Here is a 23,288-nt window from a genome sequence, read left to right as displayed (position 1 = left end):
TCCGGGGATCTGTTATTTCAATAGCTGTTTACTTTAGAGATTTTTCAATTCATTCGCAGAATGAATTCAGAGAATGAACAGCTCTAAAATAACTGATGCTTGTACTAAAAAGCTGCTAAAAGTACAATTTACAAAGAAAAGGATACTTAATAGTTTCATCTGTCAATCATTTCTCATAGTCCACCTGCTCACTTTTTAATCTGTGGCCAATTTTAACCAAATTTGACAGAGAAGTAGAGGTTTCAATGACACGATGCTGTTACAAATGCTATAAAAACATACTGACAAGAAGTCAGGTCAGTGCTACCACTGAGCGAAAAGCAAGTAAAGTTCAGTTGTTCTGTAATTAATTTGAAAGACACACTGGCCAATCAGCACATGTGCACTGACAAGCCAATGTTACTGTGCTCTGATGGGGTTGTTATACAGGAAAGAAGGATTACCATGTTTGAAGAGAGGACACAGGTCATAATTCGCTGTAAAATAGATTTCATTACTTACACTACTGGAAAAACCTTCTATTGTTTACTAATAGCAACCCACCAACCTATAAGTAAGTGATTTTGTTAAAGCATTAGTAATCAGCTGTGTACTTCATTGCACTGAAGTTTACTGCCAGAACTATACATATGGATTTATTCATTCCTGACTTATCACTATTTAAAGCAACCAAATACTAATAAAATCTCAATGTTTTCAGGAAGGTTAGATTCTTGGGGTTTTGCAGTAAGGAAACCACTTTAATATTTTCTTCATTACAAAACTATAAACAAGAACTAAAAACTAAACAGACTCATGTAAGTAAAAAACAAAACAGCAAATACTGACCCATCTTTATTGGCTGCATCATCTGTTGGTTTTATACTGGCTGCTGTTGGCTCTACAGAAGGCTTTGAAGTATTAAGGGAATTTGCTGTGTTAGAATCTAGTGACATGAGCTGCTGGTTACTTTGAGAAGACATCATTGAGCCAGACAGAGTTCCAGATATTGGGATGCTATTGAAAAATGCTGTAGAAAAATCCCTAAACAAAGAGACGAACAACAAATATATTTCTTAAAAACACTTTAAAAGTAATTGAAAAATAGTATTTTTAGCTAGAATTTTTATTCCATTCTTCCTTTTTCCCCATGTGGATACTCATGTACAACCTAAATAAATCCCCAGTACCTTCCCAGAGTAATTTCTCATCTTCAAAGGATATTAAAGCCGGTACTAATATAGATATGAATCAACAGTACATTACAGCATTGTTCATCTATAACAGCAAATAACTAGTATTAGCCTGATCTATTAGAAGTGAGACCTTATGGCCAAAGAACACAGGTTGAAACTCTATTTCATAAGAATACACACTTATTTCCAATAAGTGCTTTGCAATGCTCTAAGACAAAAAGTCAAGTTTGGAACAGGAAAAAAACAACAACAAAAAAAGATAAGAAGGTAAAGAAGGATTTTAAAGATTGCTTTCAAACATACCCAGTGTCCAGTTGAGCTATGCAGAGAGGTGTGATCCTTCTCCGACCATCTGCTGTTCGTGTTTCAACTTGTTTTTTTAAGAGATTCTGTTGGGAAATACATTTTATCATAATTTCTGACAAATGGAAAACGCTATTTTTTTCCTCAAACTGATAAGAATAAGTATATTTGAAAAAGTGCTTCAATTGAAAATCTGTTAGCAAAGACTTTTTCCCATAAACACACATATTTCCAATTTTCAATCTATCCATCTGTAGAAAAGGCATTTGTGGAGAATGTCATCTGCTCTCCACTTCAGAATCAAGTCTAAAACATTGTGCATATCAAATCTTTAATTAGAAGTTGTGTACTATGTTTAGAAGAGAATTTAAAAATGCTTCCAACCTCTGTCATTGAGAAACTGAAGCAGAGTTCTACAGCTTCTCTTCCATTAGCTTCTCTTGGTTTCCTTTCTGCACACCAAGAATTTTGCACCCATCACAGAAACATCCACAAGCCTGTTTCCATGTAGCCTTACTTCTGCTTAAAAGCATTTAACTTTTCAACAAGACCCAGTAAATGACCCACTAAGTTGGTCATATGGGTCATACACAGGCTGAAAAGTGCCACTCAATGTAAATAAGGGCACAGAAGTTGGTTCTTTCCTAACAGTTTGATATTTATTGGCTCAGTACTTGACAGTGCCCAAGAGCACCTACCTTTCTAATGTCCTCCAGGCTCTCCCCATTAACCATGCTTGCCACTTTGGGAGCTGTGGCATTCCCAGAGCCTTCCCAAATTGATGCGTTCTTCTGATCCGCCTGCTGCTGCTGTCTCTGTTGGTACTTGAGCATCTCTGGATTCTCAATAATGGTGGTGGACAACTGAGCTTCAGTCATGATAGCCAGGCTTTTGCCATAGGTGGACTGGTGAATGTTGCTCTGTGGGTGTTAAAGATGTGAGTGACCACCAGTGCTACCATGACATCACTGATTAGAATACAATGGAATCACAAAAATCTAATGGAATCCATAAAATGCAGCTGCCCTCTGGTGTATCATGTATACACCAGATTTTTTTTCAACTAACACTAAATCAATATGTAAAATAAATGAAATTCAAAGCTCTAGTTGCTAATAGCAATGAGGAAAAACAGCCAAGAGCAATTAGTTTTAAAAGACTTGCATATAGGCAAGTGAAAGAGTAATTTTATAGTGTTTTGAAGCACCCACTTCTTGTTGCCTTGGCCAAATAATTACTTCACATGTATAATGATGTGTAAGCAAGTGGATGTTTTCCAAATTCTTTCTTCCCAGAACAGAAACTAATACCACAAATTCATTTCTTGACTACTCTTTTTTAATGATTTGTAAAGCAGACAAGACCACATTTTCTGTAATATGGAAATCAGTTACTATATACTTCTATAAATAGGCCAATACTTTAATTGAATCAATACATCCCTGAAATATGATCACAGGTTCCCTGAGTGCTTACTGTACCTTTTCCTCCTCACTGAGTGGATCCCCAAGTTCATCCTGGGAAAAGTCCAAAAATGCCACTGATCCATCCATGGAACACACCAGGATACCAAGTCCATTAAGGGTCCTGAAGGAAGTAAAGGTCCAACTTTGTTTTTAATCTCTCTCATTCATGCAAAGTAGCAATACGATGGATTGTTCAATAAAAATCTCAGTTTAAGATTTATTATCACAGCAATAACTGATGGAACCAAAGAAGTGGGACAGTGAGGAGACAGGATGACAGCAGCAGAGTCCCTGTGCCAATGCTCCTTTGCAGACTGCACAAGGACAGTGGCATTGGGACAATACACTTGCCCATGGCATGAGCAGCACCATGAAAACTTTCCTGAAGGGGTAAACCAGAATAGTGTTCACAGTGAACAGTGAGAGAAAATTATAAATGTATTTCCTTCAACAGATGAACAAAATTTTTGTGCTGATGGAAGTGGGTGAAGAAAGGGGCCCTCAGTTGACAAGCAGTCCAAAAATCTTGGTACTAGGCAAGAACATAGGTTTGCTTTTGTTATTGTTCATTATTTGGGTTTTTAAGCAAACTGCACATGTGATTACATATGAGGATATGTAGTAACCCTCTTCTGGAGGTCTCAAAAGGTTTCCTTAGCAAAGACAAGAGAGGAGAAACTATACATTCTAGTCTTAATAGAATTACAATCTTGCATATATAACCTATTGTTGCACATTTGAAAAAATACTTGATGAATTTTGACACTGAATCCCAGACACTTCCAAGTACAGAGCTCACAGAGACAGCAACACAGTGGCTTACAATTTAATTGTTACACAGAAGGGAAGAGGAAAGGAAAGCTGGCAGAATTCCAAAGTCCTAACCAAGTTATTAAAAAACTATTACATGTACCATGGCTATAGGCATTTGGAAAGCCCTATTTTTGTGGCGGCTGGTGCCCTGATAGCATCACATCCAGAGAAATCAGCCTCAGCACCATGAAGGTGCACCATAAGGTACACCAACAGTACTCCAAGTTACAGAACAGTAAAATCATGTTGAGAGTTTTCTGCTTGGTTAGCAGCGAAAATTGCTGAGCTCCTATTGACCTCTGAATCCAAGCAATTGTTCCATAAAAGCATAATCATTCGCAGATATTATGTTGATGGATCCAAGTCTAAAATTCTAAACCAGAAATTATACAGATATAACAATATAATAGTACTAGGTTTCTCTGAATTTACTCAGTCTGTTTTCAGAATGGAGCACGTTTCTGGGAACACTCCATATTATAGACATTTTAGCCATCCGTTTCAATTTGTAAACAGGATATAAAATATCAAGCTGCCTGATGATCCTTTGTCTTTCAAGTATCCCACAAGACCATTTCCTCAGAAACTGCAAAATGTTAACCAGCTATTACTCCAAATGACTTCATGCCATGAAAAATGTGCAAATTGCAGATGGAGAAATAAAAAACACTAGAGGAAAACAAAATAATTCAAAGCTATTGTATTATAACAATAGCAGTACTTCTCATTAAATATTCCACTTGCTGGCTTTCTAGCCTGAATCTGTTGATGGAAGAAAAATGTTTTGGTTTGGAAAACTTTTTATTGTGGTTCACTGAGCTTCATGGCAAAATCCACATGGCACATAGAAACCCGGAAGTTACACAATTGTAAGCTTGAAAATTCACAGTATAAATACACCAAGATTTTGTTGTAACTATTAAGGGAGAATTTCAGAAGTGAGGAAGCGATAGAATTAAGACAACCTATGTAATAACTGTGTGCCTAACATATAAAAAATACTGATCTTTTTCTTGTACATAACCCTTAAGTCTCTGAATCACCTGATGTATAGATGAAGACAATTTTTTATACCATTTGGTGAGTGGTATCACAGTTATTTTTCTCTTATTAGTCAAGTCTTGCAGTTAATTTAAAACTATTTTTAACTTCTGCATTTTTGTGACCAGGCCTTAGGAAGAAAGCAGGAGAATAGAGTACCACTCACTGCAGAAAGAGGAAAACAAGACTAGGGACAGTAGACTGCTGAGAAAGTGGATTGTCTAACCAGCTTTTCATTAGATGTAACACACACGAAACTCAACAAGTTAACCAAGTTCACCAAGTCATGTTACAAAACACACGCTCTATGAAAAAATGTCAGAGAATGATAATTCTAACATAAGTAGGAACTCATTCCACAGCTATTTTACTGTATCATGCTCTAAATACATTACTTTTTGTTCAGTTAATAATCTCAAGTGACCATGTGCTAGTTGGTAATATTACACCAAAGATGTTGCAGTAGAAACAAAACCTTCAGCAACCAATTACTTGTGTTCCAACAGCCACAATTTGTACTGTTTTGAGGCATTTCCAGCTAATATGTACACCTAAAGCTGATAGCAATGCTTTGGCTTCCATAACAAACAGCAGAAATCAACTTACCAGGAGATGTCCATGATTGACTTGTCAAACAGTTCATGTATGACAACTAAGGGTCGTTTCAGACATGTGAGCTTAAGAAAACAAGAAACAACACTCAGAAATGTAGAAGTTTTACACTACCATGGATAGTATCACATTAACACTCTCCCAGAGCCTCACAATATGCACCAAACAAGATCTGGCCAGGAAACAGCTGCATGTCTGGTGGTGCATCTGAGGCACCAAGTCACCCGTTCCACTGCTGGGACAGAAAAGCTCTGGAGAAGAATAGCTGACATTCAACTCTCTGTTCTGAAACACAGACTGAATTTCTTAATCAACTTTGCCTTTACACTACAGTCATAAAACACTCTCTGCTGCTCCAAAAGCAATTCCACAGATGCAAAAGACAGCTTCTATTCTAAGCTGTACTGAGATAAGGATGTTGCAAACTGCCAGCACATGAAGACAGAAAATAGATTAGGTTTCCATGTCCTCACTCGGACTACTTGTCTAAGAAAGTGAAACATATCAAGAGCAAAGGGAATTTGACTCACAATTACTCTTAAAGAGAATTCCTCTGCACTTAAGAATCAGCTTAGTAATAAAGAGCTGAATATGAAAACTCCCAATAATCTGCTCTAAATCAGACATTCTAAGCTCTTTAATGTCAAACCAACGGATTTAGTATCTCTAGTATATAGTACAACTGAAAGGAAGCAGAAGTTGATACGGTCAAGGAAGTTTTATGCTCACAGATGCAGTGTCACTGTCACCTTCAGTAGTTATTTATGGTTCCATAGGCCTGTGCTCTATATGTGTTTATTAAGCTCCTCAGGGCAAAGGCAACCTATAACTTTGCATCTCTGTACTACCTTCTGTAACCTTAACAGCCACTCCAAATGAAATCTTCTTAGTATAAATAGAAAGTAAAACATACTGAGTGATACTTTGATATGGGTATGCACTGGTAGCCATTACCAGAAACAGATTTAGTTATGCATCCAGAGATTGATGGATAAATATCACACTGGAATCTATAAATAGTAGATTACAGTTAGCAACTGGTGTGTTCTAGCACAAGTTCTCATCACAAAGCTTTACAAATCAGTTAAATTGATTCCCTGTATTTTCCAGTTGCATTTAAAAATGTGAAAATAGCTACTCCTCTCTAGTAGCCAGAATATTCTCTAGCCAGAATAAAAATTTTAGTGTAGATTTTAAAGTAAAACCCAAACTAGATATCAAAAATTTGAAAGAATACTTAAAAAGCTCATTCATTTTCATATCCCTTTCCTTTACAAAGACAAAAGACAAGTAAAAGGAAGAAAATAAGGTTGCATTTATTAACTGTGGTAACATGTTTTATCCTGTAACAGCTTCTCCCCACTATCAGGGCAGACACTCTGCCACTGGGTTCTAACTGCTCTTGCCTTTAGAGACTGAACTAATACCAGTCCACTTCCTTCCCCCCCAGCTAAACCTGTAACAACAGAGCCAAAAAAAACCTAAACATAAAACTAAATGTAAGACCTAATGCTGTACACGTGACCTTTGTGCTAAACCCCCAAGCTATCCAATGACCACATTAGTTCAAAGGCAGGAAAGAAACCACTTACCCAGACAGAAAGAGATCGATCTTTACTACCAACAGCACAACAGCAGTAGGGACAACTTGACTTGGTGGAGCTCCCATTCTTTTGTTTCTTTTTGAAGATTTTTGGATTGAATTTCTGAACAAATGAGATGCTCAAATTTTATCACAGTAATTACATTTTAGCAGGAGATCTGCTTTAAAAGCAAATTTTCCACTTAAGAGTGAAAAAGCAACATTTCACAGAAATAAAGTCCCGAACCAGACTCTATAAGAGCACTGACAAAAGCTGCAGAGGTTTTCTTAAGGGGCTTTCTGAATGCCTTAACAGGAAAGGCAAACAATATTAATTTTACTAGGGATCAGAAATCCACTAGAAACCTAAATCATTTTAATCAAGTCACTGAACAGCCAACAAAGCTGATGTTTGACATTCCTAACATGCTCCTGTATTCTCCCTTGTCTTGTTCATCTACACGCAGCTCTCTTATCACAAGAGCAACCTGATTGCTTCCAACATGTAAAGTTGAAATTTTTAAATCACCACTATGCATTTGCTTTACTAATCTTGACACCCATCTTCACCTCTTGTCCCATTTATACATAAAATTATCGCAAAGCACATGCAAGTTTTAACTTCAGGGATAAATTACTATCACTCACTCACCACTACTGTAACTGCCTTCCGATGCCCTACAAAATCCATGTTGGTTTTCCATCCATCCCTCTCAATGATCTGAGCAGTGGGTCCAGAATTATTCATGGCATGAGCAGAAACGAGATAATGACCATCAGGCGACCAGCTAAGGCGCAACACATGAGTTGTCCCTCCACACTGACAAAAGAAACATACTGGAGCTTTAAAAGTGTTTGGCAAACAAAGGGTTTTAAATGCAAACTATTGAAATTTCAGATTTAGAGAATATGATTACAAAGTAAGTTTCTTGTGAATATAAAAGAATGACCTCACAACTCTCAGCACTTGGTCATATTTACACAGGTGATGTAGTGTAACTTAAGAAGCCGTATTAAGAGGTGGGGAAATGGAACTCAGAGAACTTTTTGAAAAGAAACACAAATGTTACATCTTTTGGATACTGTTTCCTCAGTATTTATCACAGTCATAGTGACAGGGCTGCAACACCAGCTCACATGTGAATTGAAGCAGATCAGGTCTACTACAAAGAGTAATTGCACTAATCACAATACCATAGTCACCAAGCACCAGCTTCTGTCCCCAGAAGCTTGATCTCTTGATCAAAGTCATCACATAACAGCCCTATGATGCCAGACCGAAGATCCCTCCTAAGTTCTTACCTCATTTCTGACAGTGGCCAATAGAAGATCCGTAGGGAAGAATGCCAGACTATTGTAATCAGTGTGCCAATACTTCCCCAGGATAACCCCTACATTTTCCAGTTTACTTAATTGTTTACATAACACATGTAAACCTTAGGCAACCACAATAACCAACAGCAGTAAGAGTCTCTAGTCAATGACATTTTGTATGAGAAAGTAATTCCTTTTTTCCCCTCTTTTGAAGCTGCTATCTGAAAGCTTAATTTGATTCAGAACTGTTCAATTAATTAATGTTTGCACAGAATCAGAGTTACTCTTCTAGTTTTCACTCATTCTAAGGGAATTCACTTTGAATAGTCAGACTTTCTGAAGTACCTCATCAAATGGTTTTGTGATGCTGGTTTCCAACTGCCAGTCCATGGTCCGCCACACCTTTAAACTTCGATCATCAGCCTGAGAGGCAATGTATTTTCCAACTGGATCCCAGGTCAGCCCTTTCACCAAGCCTGAATGACCCTTCAAAGTGGCAAGAATTTCTGTGCACACAAAAATTGAGAACAGAGAGTAGTTACTGCTGTCTCCTTTAGGACAGAGTGTTGAGAAAATTGACGATCTTTTTGAAACAGTATATTAAGTATAACCTCCTTTACTGTAGAAACAACATATCAACCAAATTGGAACCTGTACTTAAGAAAAAACTGATATAAAAAAGTGGTAAAGAGAACTCTGGCCAGATTAAGGAGTGCAAAACTCTTTAGAAGACATAGATCAGAGCAGGAAGAGCAGCAGAGTCCCAGCACTTCAGAGTAGCACTTTGAAGCTGTGAAAAGCAGCACTTGAACTGGAATTTCAGTTAAACATTCACCCTTTCCTCCACACCCAAAGATTATCACAACTAATTCAGCTTTGTGCAGCAAGTGTGAACCAAGTCAAAGTTGTGACTCAACAGACACACAAGGTTGGCAGACCTGGTAACCTACTTTCAGTCACACTCTTGCTTATCAGACTGTGGGAGGGGAGGCTGAGAGGGTGCACAATTAGCTTCAAAGTCTAAAAACTCTGGTGTAAGTATTGGAAGCAGGCTTAAAATAAATGGCATGTAAATAAAACACATGCATTCGTGACTTTCACATAAAAGCAGCAGCACAACCCGAATGCAGCTGCTGTCTGCAGCAGTGTGGAATCCACTGCTCATTGCCACCCAAACCTGAAAGGAAGACTGACCCGCCAGACTGCAGGTGTCTCAAAAGACAGACAACCCATTCCCACCTAGAGATTTGAAGAGTCAGTGAAATACACCCAAGGAGGGAAGAGTTTGTCACAAAGCTTTACATACTGGCACATCTTAAAAGCTCTCACCTGGGAATTTGACAGCATTCCAGATGACAACAGTGTTATCAACACTACAGGATGCCAGCCAGGCATCATGTGGAGACCACGCTACATCCATCACATCTGTTTGGGAAGAAGCAGTTTCCATTTAAGAGATTGATGGTAATCAGAAAGTCAAAAGGTCTTTTTACAAAGAACTTGTGTGGCAATATTTTGCTATCACAGAGAAATTATTATCACCTCACTAAAGTGGAAGGTAAGAAAGAACATAGCAACATTCATTGGGAGTGAGACTCCGCAACTTCCAATGTTCAATGAGGATCAAAGAAATAACCCAAAGGGAAAGAATGCAATGTTTAGTGATTGTAGGAAGTACTAACAGCTGCACAAAGAACTTTGCCTTGTTTAGAATGAAAAAGTAACAGAAACTATTACAGTGCACTCACTTTGTTCCAACACACGTGGAGTGATCAAAGTGATTTCCATCTTGATTTTAATCATAGCTCATGTCAGCAGACACAAAATGCATTTGAAATTACTTGTTTATTCAACTTTTGTATTCCTCTTTAGTTATTTTTCTTCTAAATCAACATTTATATTCTTTAGTTTACAAAAACTTGGTCTTTTGCCAATCAGACTATTCACTGCTAGTGTGAACATTTATTTAATCAAAAATACAGTTTAACTTCCTTCATTCAGATTCATTTTTAAGCTAGAAAATAGCAAAATATAAGTTCCTTAGTTGTTAATTTTTCTCCTACATACTTGCCAGAAGTTACTTGTATGAAAATTGTATTTCATTAAAAATTATATATTTTTAAATTTTCATTGTTGCTCTTAATATTAATTACTGACTTGCCACCAAATATATGTATTTCAAACAAGAAAACATGATACCTAAAAGCATTTTTTTTCCAAATACATGCAAATTATGTTCATTCAACACCTTTAAACTTACCCCCTGAATGGCTTCTGAGAATCGACACACACCTCCACTGCTCAACATTAGTAAGTTTGCTACTAGAACCAAACACAGTGCTAGGTCCAATGTACCTAATTAAAATATAAACAGTTATAAAAAGAATCACCACAAGCTCTTCACTTTCTTTGCAAAGAAAATCAGCTGCACAGTACACTTATATTTTATGGTCAGTTATTCCTACAATACAGAAGAAAAAAAATGCGGTTTTTTAGAGAGAGTAATTCCTGTTATTAAAAAATTCACTTCAATAAAATGTACAATTTCTATAGATAGCATAAAATGGTAACATTTAAGGTGACTCTTCAAATCTCACCAGGAAGCTTTCTTCAAGGACAGAAGAAAATGTCTCAGCTCTTCCAGAGGAGAGACACTGCCCAGGCAGACACACTCCAGCCCAAAGGACAGGAGGCCACATCACCACCACCAGTGCTTTGGTGTCACAGCTTCTGGCTCCTTACACACCAGGTGGAGCACTGAGCTTACCAAAGGCCAGGACAGGGAGGAAGCATTAAGATGTCACAGAGAAACCTACTTGAAATGAAATATAAAGCTGAAGGAAGAAACATGCTTACGCAGCTCGTTTCCACACCATAATCAACTTGTCATCTCCCCCTGAAGCCAAGTAAACTCCATTGTTTGACCATCGCACACAGTTCACACAAGCTGAAATGTAGAAAAGAAAGTCTGTAAGATGAAATATGTGAGTAAGTCATTCTGGACTGCAGACAGGATTTATAATAGAAATAAGCAAAACTTGACAGGAGATATTTAGGATTTAAGTGGGCTTTTTCCACTCAAAGCAGTTACTCTGTCTGCTTTAGATAAATGAATTGGTACTTATCTTTCAGTAGCAGTTGAGGAATTTCTTACTTAAAAAACCCTATTCCTTATCTAAAAAAGCTTCACCAAAAGAGGCTTGAAGGAAGAAAGATTAATATTCCTCTAATGAAGGAAACTTATTCTGGTAAATAAAGTGGGATTAAGAGGGCAAAGAAGGAAAGGTATATTTTGAAGAAAGAAGGGACAACTTGTCAGGTGACCATATTAATTCCAAATGTAATGATTTATAATGTAATAAGTGTAGTAATTTATAACTATAACCAATATACTTCATATGATGTATCTTTTACACTTATTTCTTCTCCTGTCCTTTCCTTCAGAGCTCTCCAGTTTCTCTGAATGTGTATTATCAAATACATTATGGCCACAGCTGAAAAAAGTTTATAGGGAGGAGATTTCCAGAAGTATCTATAGCCCTCTGCACATTTCCTCACATTTTAACAACATTTTCTGCTGGATGTCTTGAAAAGTGTACAGCCAAAGTATGAGACTACTCTGCTGTATTTTATTGATTCTTCACCACTGGACAGGCATGATTTTTACAATTACAGAGATGTAAGTCTTAAGCTTTGGCAAATTACCAATAGTCAGTACCAAAAAAACCCAACCAGCCAACTTTGTTACCTAAATGATTGTCCATCTGACAAAGCATCTTGGGAATATTTTCATTCTTTTCATCTTCCTCTTTCAGGACAGGAGCCATATTCCAGATCACAACTTTGCCAGAATCCTGACCTGTAAGAGAACAAAAAGCCCCCCCTTCTAAATAAATGCAAAAACGTTTTTCAAATTAATCTCAGTTCCAGAACAGATGTGAAAATGCAGGCAGCAGGGACTTTGGAAACATTTGAATACAGATGCTGCTTTGATATAATTATACCAATTCAGAAGTGCTTTATTTTTCTTGAAGCTATTAAAAACAATTTTATACAGCCTTGTTCAAAAGTCGTACTGTACATAACTGATACCAACTACAAGGACAACTACTTGTAATAAAAATATATTTTAAAAGAGAAAAGATATATTCAAATACTAAATTGCAATTACTGTAGCCAACATAAAATTATTCACTATTGTGAACCAAATAATATTTTTGCATATATTTCTTAAGCTATTCTATTTGTATAATTGGATTTTTCTGTCCCAATAGCTGTACTATTTAGCAATTGAAAAAGCCCAACTGCACATCCAGTTCCTCTTCAAATTAAAAAGAAATTTGGCCCATATGACCACGACTCAATCCCTGATAGCAGCAACTATTTCAATGACGTCCAAGAGGATGAGGACATCAGAACACATAACCCTGCCTTCTGCAGGAACAGCAGCACTTCGTAGTATATTTTAATAGCTTACACAATTAACTGTTTCTTAGAGATAAAAGTGATGTCTTTTTAAAAGGGTCAATTCAAGTGCCGTGAAGGCACAATATAATAATAATTAAAATAATAATTATTATAATTATAGCCCAAAATTCTGCCTTCTATCAGTACACAGACTTACCTTGTCCTCCTGTTGCAAACTTGGTCCCATCTGGGTGAATGTCCACTGAAAATATTGGCTTTCCTGGAATTAGAGAACAAGCAGCCATACAGTGAATTGTTTTACAGTCAAGAGAATGCAGTAAATGCCACAACCTTGGCTGGCAAGTGACTTTCTTCTTCTAAAGGCTCGAGTTGTAAGAATTACAGCTGACTACAAGGGTTGAGAGCAGCTTGCTGACAGAAATGGCAGCCTATTAAAAGCCTATATGGAAGTTATCATGCCACTAAAACCAGCGATAACCGAGGACACTTAATCCAGCAGGATATGCCAAATACCTCAAAGCAAAGTAATACCACAAAGCAAGAACCAACAAGGCAAAACTGTATTTGAGTATGGAATTTCTTCCAGGTTTCTCCAGTTCATTAGCTGACAACCTGAAGCAAGTCTTCTTTTGGTTTCTGTTTTTGTTTTTTTAAAACCCTCCCCAAGTCTCAGGCTGCATCTGTTGGTCCCACAATTACCCGTCTCAAATTTAAATTCTGATAATGAAACTCTTCTACCCAAATATTTTTAGCTTCAATTTTATGGCTTCCATATAGAAAGAGGAGGACTAACCAACAATGGAATTACTCTTAAATCCTTCAATTCTCCACATGCTACATCTTTCAGAAGAAAGTTAATAACTTTACTAGAATGTAAACTCTGTAACAAATAACTAACATAGTTGAGGAACAGCTTTGGAAACCAAAAATCCCTCACTTCCAACCTGTTCTGCTCCAACCACTGGCTCATATACGCTCTCTATATGTTCACAGTTGTTTTAACCTTTGCAGGAGGAAAAGGAAGAGGGGAGCAATAAGCTTCCTGCCTTTCAATGATGCTCAAAGAGCTACCACTAAGGATTATCTGAAAGAACACGCATGCGATTTCCACATCCAAAGAATTTCTGGCAGCACTTCCAACCCTTTCAAACTGGAGTGCCTCTGCAAGATCACATACATGCCATATATAAAATAAGGCAATTTATCAAACAGCCAAAAGTACCAGTACCCACACACCAAGATTAGTTGATAAATTTCCCATGTGTGTCAATCTTGCACTGTATCTTCATGAAATGTTAAGACATAAATTATAAAACCTGGGGATTTTATCCAACAGCAAGTTTTATGTCCAACTGTAGCAACTGAAATCCTTGACACTAAACTTCTAATAAAATCCTCATCCAAATACCCACTATTTCTTACTTTTTGAGGGATATACATTCAGCTTAATTTTGACTTTTGTATCCTTTATGTTGACTTGTTTTAAGGTTTGTTTTATTTGGATTTATATTGCAACTCTGACATGTGATTTCCCTTAAAATTTTTGCAAGCAGCCAAGCAAAGACCTTAAGCACAGAAAGATGGCACTCAACGTACATTCCTTCCAAGTCCTTCAGACCGCACAGAACACATGAGCTGAGACACACATGAGCTGTGGCTTTTCTTCAGCTTATTGTGCCTGATTCTCTCTATTCTAACAACTCAAATGCAACATTCAGGGCTAAGCTGAATATTTAGAAAAGCACAAGCAAGAAACAAACATTTACTTTACCCTTTTCAAAATGTGAAAGTTCCCTTAAATTAAACCAGAGCATCATTTGAAGTAGTTGAGCCCACTGACACTTACTGAAAAGGCTGTTCTGGGGACCTTAGAGGTGGAAGAGGTGACCTTTTCAATCTGCATGAAGTCTTGGGCAAGAAGAGCTCATATACTCTGGTATTTGCCATTAGAATGTGTAGGGGAGAGAAGGAAACCAGCTGTCAAAGACCTTTAAATTCTAATAACCTGGCTCATTTTGCCTCTGTATCATTCACACCAAGAGAAAACTTTCCCAGCAAATCAGAAAGAACAGCAACCTAGCAACGTCTACCATTACTATTCAGGCAAAGCAGATATGCTACACATTCAAAAAAATTGTCATTGCACCCATTGCTTTGCAGAAATTACTGACATGATATAATTTTCATTTCCTTTACTACATGTTTAAAACTACCACAGCCTCTTCAATTGCTGCCTTATCTTAAGAGCACAACTCTACAGGAGCAGTAACATCAGCTCTCTCCCTTCTCCTGGGCAAAGATTTTTCACAAATCCACATGTGGGATTGAAGAAACTCAGCAAATTACTTTGCTTAGAAAGCCAGAGGTAACTTAGCTAGAAATTCATCATAAAAGCTTAAAATTAGCCACACCAAGGAAAATGTCCACCAAGCCCAGTACTGTGTGTTCAGAAATCAGCACTAGATAAGCCCCTAGGGATCTGTACAATGGTAAGCACACAATGCTTCTTCCAACTCCAAAGAAATTACAATTCTGACTTCTTGAATGAGGGGCCCTCAATGGACTTTCTTCTACAAATTCAAGCAGCCATTTCTCAGATCCATAATTACCGTCAACAGCCCCTACACAAACAGATCCACTGCTCAGCCATGGACTCTGAGAAACCTCCTACTCCATGGATCTGCACCAGCTGTTTGTTACTTTAAAGCAATTTATTCTTGTACAGAAGGGCAGTGAATGAAAATCACTCAACACTCATCCCTCTTCTGCCTCTCACAACTGTGTTCAGCCCAACGATCCCACTCCTTTGCCCAAAGAGTCCTAGTCTACTCAGCTGTTCCTTGTACAAAAGCTGTCTCACACTTCTGATCATTCTGGTCACTCCAAACCACTTTCAGTTCTCCTCTATTTTACAGCATAAATGGGAACTGGCATTGAAGACCATGTGTTCAAACACAAACTATCCATATATTTACACAGCACGATAACATTTTATTGTTAGGTTTTTCCTAGCATAAATTTGGGGTTCAATCAAATAAGCACTGAGCAGATACTTTCATAAATTATTATAATCCTAAAAACTCAAACCTCAGTGGAAGTTGTCAGGTCACAGGGCATTATTTTAGATGTGAAGTTTAAAGAAGGTATGGACTTTGCACCCAGGAAAGGCAGCAGTAATAAATGAAGCCCTGGAAAACAAAGTTTCCTACACGGCTCAACTGTGATCCAGGAAGGGATCTGATTCCACAGGTAACTAATCATACACAATGATCTACCCAGTACGCAATGTCCAATTACTAAAAAAAAAAGAAAAGAAAAGAAAAGAACAGATGAGGTGATCACAGGACAGAAACTCAGCATGACAAAGTCATTGCCAGGCTGCTCTTTCCTCCAGGGTACCATTATCAAGAGAATGCCATTTACAGTGTTGGATAACTGTAACAGGTTAAAGCTATAAGACTTGTTCCATACTACTTGTGGTTTATAAATTGAGTACAGATACTGGATTTTTCTTCACTTCCTTCAATTTCTCAAAATAATGAAGAAGCCATTATTTGATAGCAATCTCCTTCTTCCCCGAGTTCATGTCTTTATCAGATTATGTTGTTAGAGCCTGTTGAAACAAGCCAAAAGGCACAAGGTCCCTGCTTCAAAGTGACTGAAGCTTTCCCCTGCTCCTAATTGGAGATGTGTTGAGTTTTCTAACAGTAATGATGCATCAAAACAAAATGTGATATTTAAGCAGTAACACTAAAATCTAACACAGTGTGTTTTAAGACATTCTGACCTCTTCCAATAATTTCTAAAAAAAGATAAGCTTAAATTATTGAAGCTCCCAGCATCACATTGCAGGAGGAGGCAGACCAGGTTCATTAAAAACAGAACACCTTATGATATACCAGATGTCCTGTGGGCTCATTTGTTTAAAGTACCCAAATACACATAATGTCCTTAAAGAAATACTGATAATGAAATAAGCTTGGAACAAAAAGATCCAAGTAAGATAATTGAAACTCAAGGAGAAGGTCCCATCTTTAAAAAAAATCCACCAGCGAAGAATAAAAGTAATTTTAAATATTGCACCATTTTTGTTTGTTGTTTATACAATAATCAATGAAATATAAAAACAGTTTCAGGTGAATTTCTACCTCAAAATGAATGAGTTTCTACTGAATTTGCTTCCAGCCCATCTAATATGTAACATTCAATGTGACTCACAAATCAATTCAAATATTTACATTCCACCATTACAGCTTGGAGAGATAAACTCCATACCTATATTTAAACAACAGCAGGCTCCAGTTTCCACAAGCTGTTATACATGAACAGCACCTTGGGGCTTGCAAGGGTTTCTTGGAACAGCAAGGGACTTCCTTTCCCACAGGGATCAGTGTTTGCCTGCATGAGTTGTCTTTAAGCACCTGGGCTCTCAAAACCCTGTGTGCTGAATATGTACAGGCAACAGCTGGATCATGATGCATCTGTATAGAGGTACTGAATGAAACACTGGGAAGGAGAAGCCAATCACATCACTTGTTTCTTACAGTCATTAGACCACCATTAGATTGCACTTTTAAATATTCTTCCTTGCTCTAAGTCAAAGACACGTGGAAGAGAAGAACACAACAATAATGATAATTTCATTCAAAATCTAATAAACCCACATTAAGTGCATGAAAAGCTTATAGAAAATGCATCTGAGCAAGAGATAATTCCAATAAGCACTCAGAAAAAGTGACGTTAAGAACTCCAAGGCAAAAACCTGTAGAGCCAAAATGTGCTGAAGTGCTTTTACTGTAAGCATGCAGCATCTTGGCTGTGCAGCATGCAATTCCCAGGTGTGCTGGATTACCTGGCAACAACACTAACTTCTAGTGTCTATTATCTCCTGAATGACTGTAAGCATCATTCTAGTCCACTCAGTAAAACAAAAATCCCAAAACTGAGTGGGAAGAGGAAAAGACTGCAATGACAGCCCTGGATCTGGTGTGTGGAAGAGCCAGCCCTGCTATCAGGACTCACTCACAAATAAGAACAGTGAGGCAGCCCCCTGTGCCCGTGCAGAAATCAAAGGAATAAGAACTATCAGAGTATCCAGCACACAGTGTAAATTCTCTTCACCCTGTTTCTGGAGAGGTTTCAGAGCCAAGAGGGAGGCCCATTGGGAGTGACAGAGACTCCTCACATGCAGCGATGCCTGGAGGATCCGGAACCTGGGTACGTTAGAAGAGGCTGACTAAACTCACCGGTTTTTATCCTGCACTCCCTGCCCCACGGACAGGAATGTGTGACTGTCACACAGTCCTGCACACCTCTGCAGCCCTGACAGCATCTCACAAAGGGAGCTGGTGGTGAACGTCTACAGGTGGAGAAATTGTGACTAAGTGTCTTGGCCAAACTCATCCCGAAAGGTCAGTGGCAGAAATGGGAGTAAAATTCAGGACTATCAAGGTCCTGCATAGTGCATTATCCACCAGGCAAAGTATCACAGTGCTCTATAAATGAAGCCCTGCTTGGCTGAAGCCTGTGTTCTGCAGTGGTTGGATGTGTTCTAAATTGCTACAGATTTCAAATGCATACCCATATCAAAAGGTGCACCCATTAAAGAAATAAGGAAAGAAGTTACAGATCTAATCTCTTGTGATCTGCAAGGACTTGGGCTGAAAGTTTTTATTCAGCTGCTCCTGTGCTCCCACTGAAGATACACAGAGGCACAGGACAGTCTGACCACAGAGATTAAGATGTAAATGCTACATTTGTTTAGAGTAACCAAGCAGAAATGTAAAAAACATCTCAAATAAAGCACTTCCACATTTCTTCAGTTCACTACAACCTCTGGTTACAAGGTTAAGCACCTGCTGCCTATAGAGTCCCTGGAGAGCAGGCCAAGTAAACACACACACGAATGGCAACTCGAGGCTTAAGTTACTGTTGTCAAAATCTGCAGCATGAACACAAAGAATACAACACATGCAGAAAGGCAGCTGTAAAGTTGTACCTGGGGGTTTTAACTCAAAGCACACTTTTCCAGCTTGAATAAGCTGGTCTCCAGCTTCGTTTTATTCTAGATACCAATCAGCTACACGAGCCCAGCTAATGACATTTATACATTGACAGAGTATAAAATTTGCAGTTGAAATAAAGCTCTACCCATGAATCTGAGGGCAAAACTTGCATAAACAGAAGTGAGATCTTCATATTAGATTTCTTCTCACTGTTTCACCAGGAACAGTACAGGTATTAATCTGGAAATTCATCCTAAGTAGTGTAAATACTACATAAACACTGATGCTGTCCTGTATTTGCCACACAAGGAAAGTACAGAGCCTTCTTCTTCACTCTAAACTGTTTTAGCTCACACATCTCCTCAACATCACCAGAGGACTGACAGGTGGGATAATATATAAACTCAGGGCGTTGTTTTGAGAGAACTATTGGAAGAAACTTTTCCCTTCACGGAGAATGATAACACAGCTTAGTGCATTTGGGGACTTAATACTGTACTTGCCTCAGCAACGTGAGACCCGTGTGGTCAGTGCAGTGCACTGGACACCCACTCATCCCGAGGGGCACCTGGACACTCATCCCTCGACACTCATCCCGAGGGGCACCTCGACCTCTCCACAAAACTCCCTTCTCTCTCCTGCACGGGCTATACTCCATTCAAACTATCCCTCCGCACTTTCTCAAGCACGAAGCGGCCCAGGGGCCGTGCCTGGCCGGCGGAAGCAGCTCAGCGTTCACTCAGACTCTGCAGCCCTCCCTGCAGAGCCCGGGCGCGGCTGTGCCCAGCGAACACGCTGTGCCAGGCGAGACGGGTCCCAGGGGCTGCGGCGCTACGGCCCCCTCCAGCCACCTCCTGGGGACGAGCTCTCCGCGCACGGCCTTTGGGAACCCGGCCAGCTCCAGGGACCGGGCTCCGTTCCCGTCCGCCAGGACAGCGGGGGTGCAGACTTGTTGCTGCCGCTGCCCCCGCCCGCACCCGCCGTTCCCGGGGCGGCGGGGCTCCGGCACCCGCGGCCGCCCGGGGAGCGCTCGGCAGCGGCCCAAGGCTCCGCCCGCCCCGCGCCCCCTGCGAGTGCCGCCCGCCCGTTCCCCCGCCGCTCCCCCGCCGCACCTGCCCGCCCGGCCCGCGGCACCTGCTGCCCGCCCGACCCGCGGCACCTGCTGCCCGCCCGGCCCTCACCATTGTGGTTGACCCAGGTCGGCTTCAGCAGCTTCATTGTTCCCCGCCCGGGGCCCCCGCCGGCCTCCGCCCTCGGGACCCCAGGGCGGCTCCGCCCGGGCTGCCTCCGCGGCCGCGGCGCTCAGCGGCCGCCGGCCACCATGGGCCCGCGCCCGGCGCCGCAGTGCCCGCGCCCCCGGCCGGCCCGAGCCGCCTCAGCGCCGCTCCATGTCCCGGTGCCGCCGCCGCCCCGCCGCATCCCCCGCCCGGCGCCGCCGGCGATCCGGCACCGCCGGAACTCGGCGCCTGGCAACCGCCTAACCGGCCCGGCGGGAAACAGCGCCCCCGACCCCGCCGTTCCCCCGCCAGGCACCGCCCCCCACTACAGCCCGGGCGGACGCCCCCTGCCGGGCGGAGCGGGACGGGGCCGGCGGGGCGGGAGCTCCGCGTAGGGCGCCCGGCGGAACGTTTGTGCGCCGGAACGGGGAACGCGGGGCCGGAGCGCGGCCGGCGGGGGCGCGGCGCAGAGTGGAGCCATGTGGGCGGCGGCGGCGCGGGGGCTCCGCGGGACCCGGCTCAGGTAGGGCTGGGGCCGCGCTCCGGGACCGGGCCTGCGGCCGCCCTGCCCCAGGAGCGCGGGGAGAGAGCCCGGGAAGCGCCCTTTAGCCGCGATGCCTGCCCAGCCCGCGCACGCCCATTCCTGGAGCTGGTCCCCCGCCCGGGCTCCCGCGGCGGGCTGGGCCTGCGCTGGGCTCCCGCACCTGGACAAGTCGGGTATCCTGACACCCGGGCCGGTTCGATCTCCCGTGGCACCCACGGAGATATGAGCGTGGGCGTCGCTCTCCTAATCTGAACGACGGTGGTTTGACCTCTCCCATACCAGCTCCTCAAAGGGGTCTTTGTCAGAGCTTAAAAATAGAACCGCTATAACCTATCCAAACACTGTATCTGTTTCACCCTTCGGTACCCTGTGGGCTCACACCGACCAGTCCATATTTGGGAGCAGTTACCTTGCTCAAGCTCTTGAGGGCATCTCTGGGCAAACGCTGTATCCTGCCGTGAATGAAGTGGCCGAAGATGGTTCAAAACTCATCACTGTAATATATGAATAACAAATAGCTCTTGTGCAGAATCAGTGACACCAGAGTCACTGTCTCCTTATGCTTTATGTTCCTGTTCCTCCTGCAGCTCCTGGCTGCCCCAGAGGGTCCCGCTCCGAGGGAGTCACTGGCAGAGCTCATTGCTGGAGTTCAGGACATCCCTCCCTGTCAGGTGAGTGCAGCTTTTTTGGAGTTACATAGAAGTGTTCTCATCCACTGGGAGAGCACAAATTTTCCCAAGTCCAAATTTAACCTTGAAGTATACCTTTTTAAGTCGCTATATGCTAAAGCAGTTAGGAACTGTTGACCTCTTGTGGAGAGTTCAGAGGTGATACAATTACCGCTTTGTGTTTGTGGGTAGCACAACCACGGAAGGCAGCTGGAAATGTTGGGATTTATGCAGTGCTTCAGAATTCCCTGCTGGACAACACCAATGAAAGCCCAGCTGAACCAGAAATGCTTTGCTGTGAAGGCAGAGGCAGCCCACGTGTATTTCTGTGCCACATTTCAGTGTCTGTGTTTTTGTTTTGATGCAGCTGGATTTAAAATACCCAGGTAGCTCTTAAGTACTATTGGAGAGGGACTGTTTCACACCGCAAAGGTTGTTTGTTCAGTCTGCAAGGCAGGAATGAGGGTCAGTTTGTGTTTGTGGAGTGTGCAATGATACCTTGGATCTGCATGGAGAAGTAACATCTACAGCCCAACTGGGCTCCAAATGCAGAAATTTTAGAAGCATGTGTAAAACCACTTGCATTCTTTAATGTGAAATAACAGGAATATTTGTTCAAGGCCAGGTTGGATGGGGCTTAGAGCAACCTGGTCTAGGGAAAGGTTTCCCTGCCCATGGCAGGGGGTTAGAACCACATGAGGTTTAAGGTCCTTTCCAACACAAGCCACTGTATGATAAACCTGCTATGCTGCACTCTGAGCCAGTGAAAACAATTCCAATCCAATTTTTGTGGAACTTCTTCAGGTCATTCTGACGTTCAGCACAGAATTGCTTTTCCCAGGCAGTTACAGTTCTCTCTGCAGAAAATCTCAGCAGACATATCACTGACTCCTGGAAATTACACTACCTGAATAAAGCTAATGGCTGGAACGTGTGTCAGGGACCAAATTAAGCATGGGAAAGGAAAGTGAAAGTTGTTGGTGTTGAATTAAAGGACAAAATATCTTCTTTCATTTACCATTTCCCTTGTAGAGCACAACCAAAGAAGAAGAAGAAAGTGGATGTGAAGAAAGAGCAAGCACAAAAGGAGCGTATGAAGAAAAGGATTAAAAAGTTGGAAAAAGCTGCCCCAGAACTGATTCCAATTGAGGATTTTATAACACCACTTAAGTACTCAGACAGCAACAGGTCAGTAGGTCTTTCACCATGCACCTGCACTCACAGTGAATTTCTTTCTCTGCACAACTGGAACATAGTGCCGACCTTAGCACAAAACCGTACCCACTTCCATCAGGACAAAAATGTGGAAAGGAAATATTATTTGTTCTTGCTAAAAGTAATGAAAAAACAGTAATGTGCAGTTCCTGTTAGATTGACTGGAAGACCTCACAGACTGACTAAATTATTAGTGAATTCAATGTATTCTCTGGGTTTGCTGGGGATTTTTTTTTTGCTTGGTGGTGGGATTTTTGGTTTCAGCATTTTGTTTTTCTTAGTTTGGTCTTTGGAGTCAGGCTATTCCTCTATTACCCAAGTTATCCTTCTCTTCGTCAGGGTGAGAAGTCTTCCCGCTCTTTCTCCTGAAGAGTCTGAAAGAAGAGTTTTACTTTTGAAGAAGTGGTGTTTGTTTAAACAGAAACAAGATGAGGCAGAAAAGAAAGCAATTAAGGCCCTTGTAGAATCTCAGCAAGAGGCACTGAAGGAACTGCGCCTGGAATCTGAGGAGCTGTACCAGGCAGCAATCCGAAGGGATGAGGGGCTTTTCCCCTTCGAGAGGGACGGACCCAGTTACACCCCTCCCCTTCCTGGCTATGATCCCCCCGAAGGAAAGTGCCTTGACATTACCAAGGTGTACACACAGTGATGGAGGAGGTCCTGCTTCAGCTGCCAGGAGGTGCTCAGCTGACTGAAGGAAGAAAGATTGGAATAAGAATAAACATTTTTCCTGCAGGTTACAACACTGCAGGATGTGACTGTAAAAAAAATAAATGAAGTATCTCTGTGTTTGGGGTTTTTTAATGACTATGCAGGTAACAACACGCCTAGCAAAGCTACATGACCTTACACAGTGGCAAAGCCAATTTTTTTTATCTTCTTATATTGCCATGTAACTGTTGTAA

General features: G+C 41.1%; 2 protein-coding genes across 3 annotated transcripts in view; one reads left to right on the top strand and one right to left on the bottom strand.

Annotated features, from left to right (window-relative positions):
- The window catches only part of LOC104688784 (protein HIRA), a 32,645-nt gene extending 12,592 nt beyond the window's left edge, over window positions 1–20,053 (bottom strand). For both annotated transcript variants that reach the window (XM_039561232.1, XM_039561233.1), the window contains exons 1-14: window positions 19,921–20,053; window positions 12,931–12,993; window positions 12,055–12,165; window positions 11,163–11,253; window positions 10,567–10,661; window positions 9,636–9,731; window positions 8,652–8,812; window positions 7,645–7,812; window positions 7,003–7,116; window positions 5,405–5,475; window positions 2,960–3,065; window positions 2,177–2,398; window positions 1,479–1,564; window positions 829–1,023 (exon numbers count right to left, since the gene is read on the bottom strand). In XM_039561232.1, the coding sequence (XP_039417166.1) occupies window positions 829–1,023; window positions 1,479–1,564; window positions 2,177–2,398; window positions 2,960–3,065; window positions 5,405–5,475; window positions 7,003–7,116; window positions 7,645–7,812; window positions 8,652–8,812; window positions 9,636–9,731; window positions 10,567–10,661; window positions 11,163–11,253; window positions 12,055–12,165; window positions 12,931–12,993; window positions 19,921–19,957 (1,616 nt within the window). In that variant the 5' untranslated portion in view covers window positions 19,958–20,053. The remainder of the gene's footprint in view (window positions 1–828; window positions 1,024–1,478; window positions 1,565–2,176; window positions 2,399–2,959; window positions 3,066–5,404; window positions 5,476–7,002; window positions 7,117–7,644; window positions 7,813–8,651; window positions 8,813–9,635; window positions 9,732–10,566; window positions 10,662–11,162; window positions 11,254–12,054; window positions 12,166–12,930; window positions 12,994–19,920) is intronic.
- A 330-nt stretch (window positions 20,054–20,383) lies between these two features.
- On the top strand, window positions 20,384–23,172 carry MRPL40 (mitochondrial ribosomal protein L40). The gene is made up of 4 exons (XM_039561161.1): window positions 20,384–20,479; window positions 21,088–21,171; window positions 22,201–22,356; window positions 22,723–23,172. The coding sequence occupies exons 1-4, from the start codon at window positions 20,436–20,438 to the stop codon at window positions 23,030–23,032; spliced, it is 594 nt and encodes a 197-aa protein (XP_039417095.1). The 5' UTR covers window positions 20,384–20,435; the 3' UTR covers window positions 23,033–23,172.
- The last annotated feature ends 116 nt before the right edge of the window (window positions 23,173–23,288 follow it).

Source organism: Corvus cornix, chromosome 15 (genome assembly GCF_000738735.6).
Source record: "Corvus cornix cornix isolate S_Up_H32 chromosome 15, ASM73873v5, whole genome shotgun sequence".
Taxonomy (NCBI): Eukaryota; Metazoa; Chordata; class Aves; order Passeriformes; family Corvidae; genus Corvus; species Corvus cornix.
The sequence above is the reverse complement of the archived record's forward strand: the minus strand, read 5'-3'. Positions and strand labels throughout refer to the sequence as shown.

What these genes read in the sequence shown, in the direction of transcription:
- MRPL40 (XM_039561161.1), top strand. Translation starts at nt 20,436, where the DNA reads ATGTGGGCGGCGGCGGCGCGGGGGCTCCGCGGGACCCGGCTCAG. An exon ending in AGGACATCCCTCCCTGTCAG is followed by an intron (nt 21,172 to 22,200) that starts GTGAGTGCAGCT and finishes TTTCCCTTGTAG; the next exon opens with AGCACAACCAAAGAAGAAGA. An exon ending in AAGTACTCAGACAGCAACAG is followed by an intron (nt 22,357 to 22,722) that starts GTCAGTAGGTCT and finishes TCTCTTCGTCAG; the next exon opens with GGTGAGAAGTCTTCCCGCTC.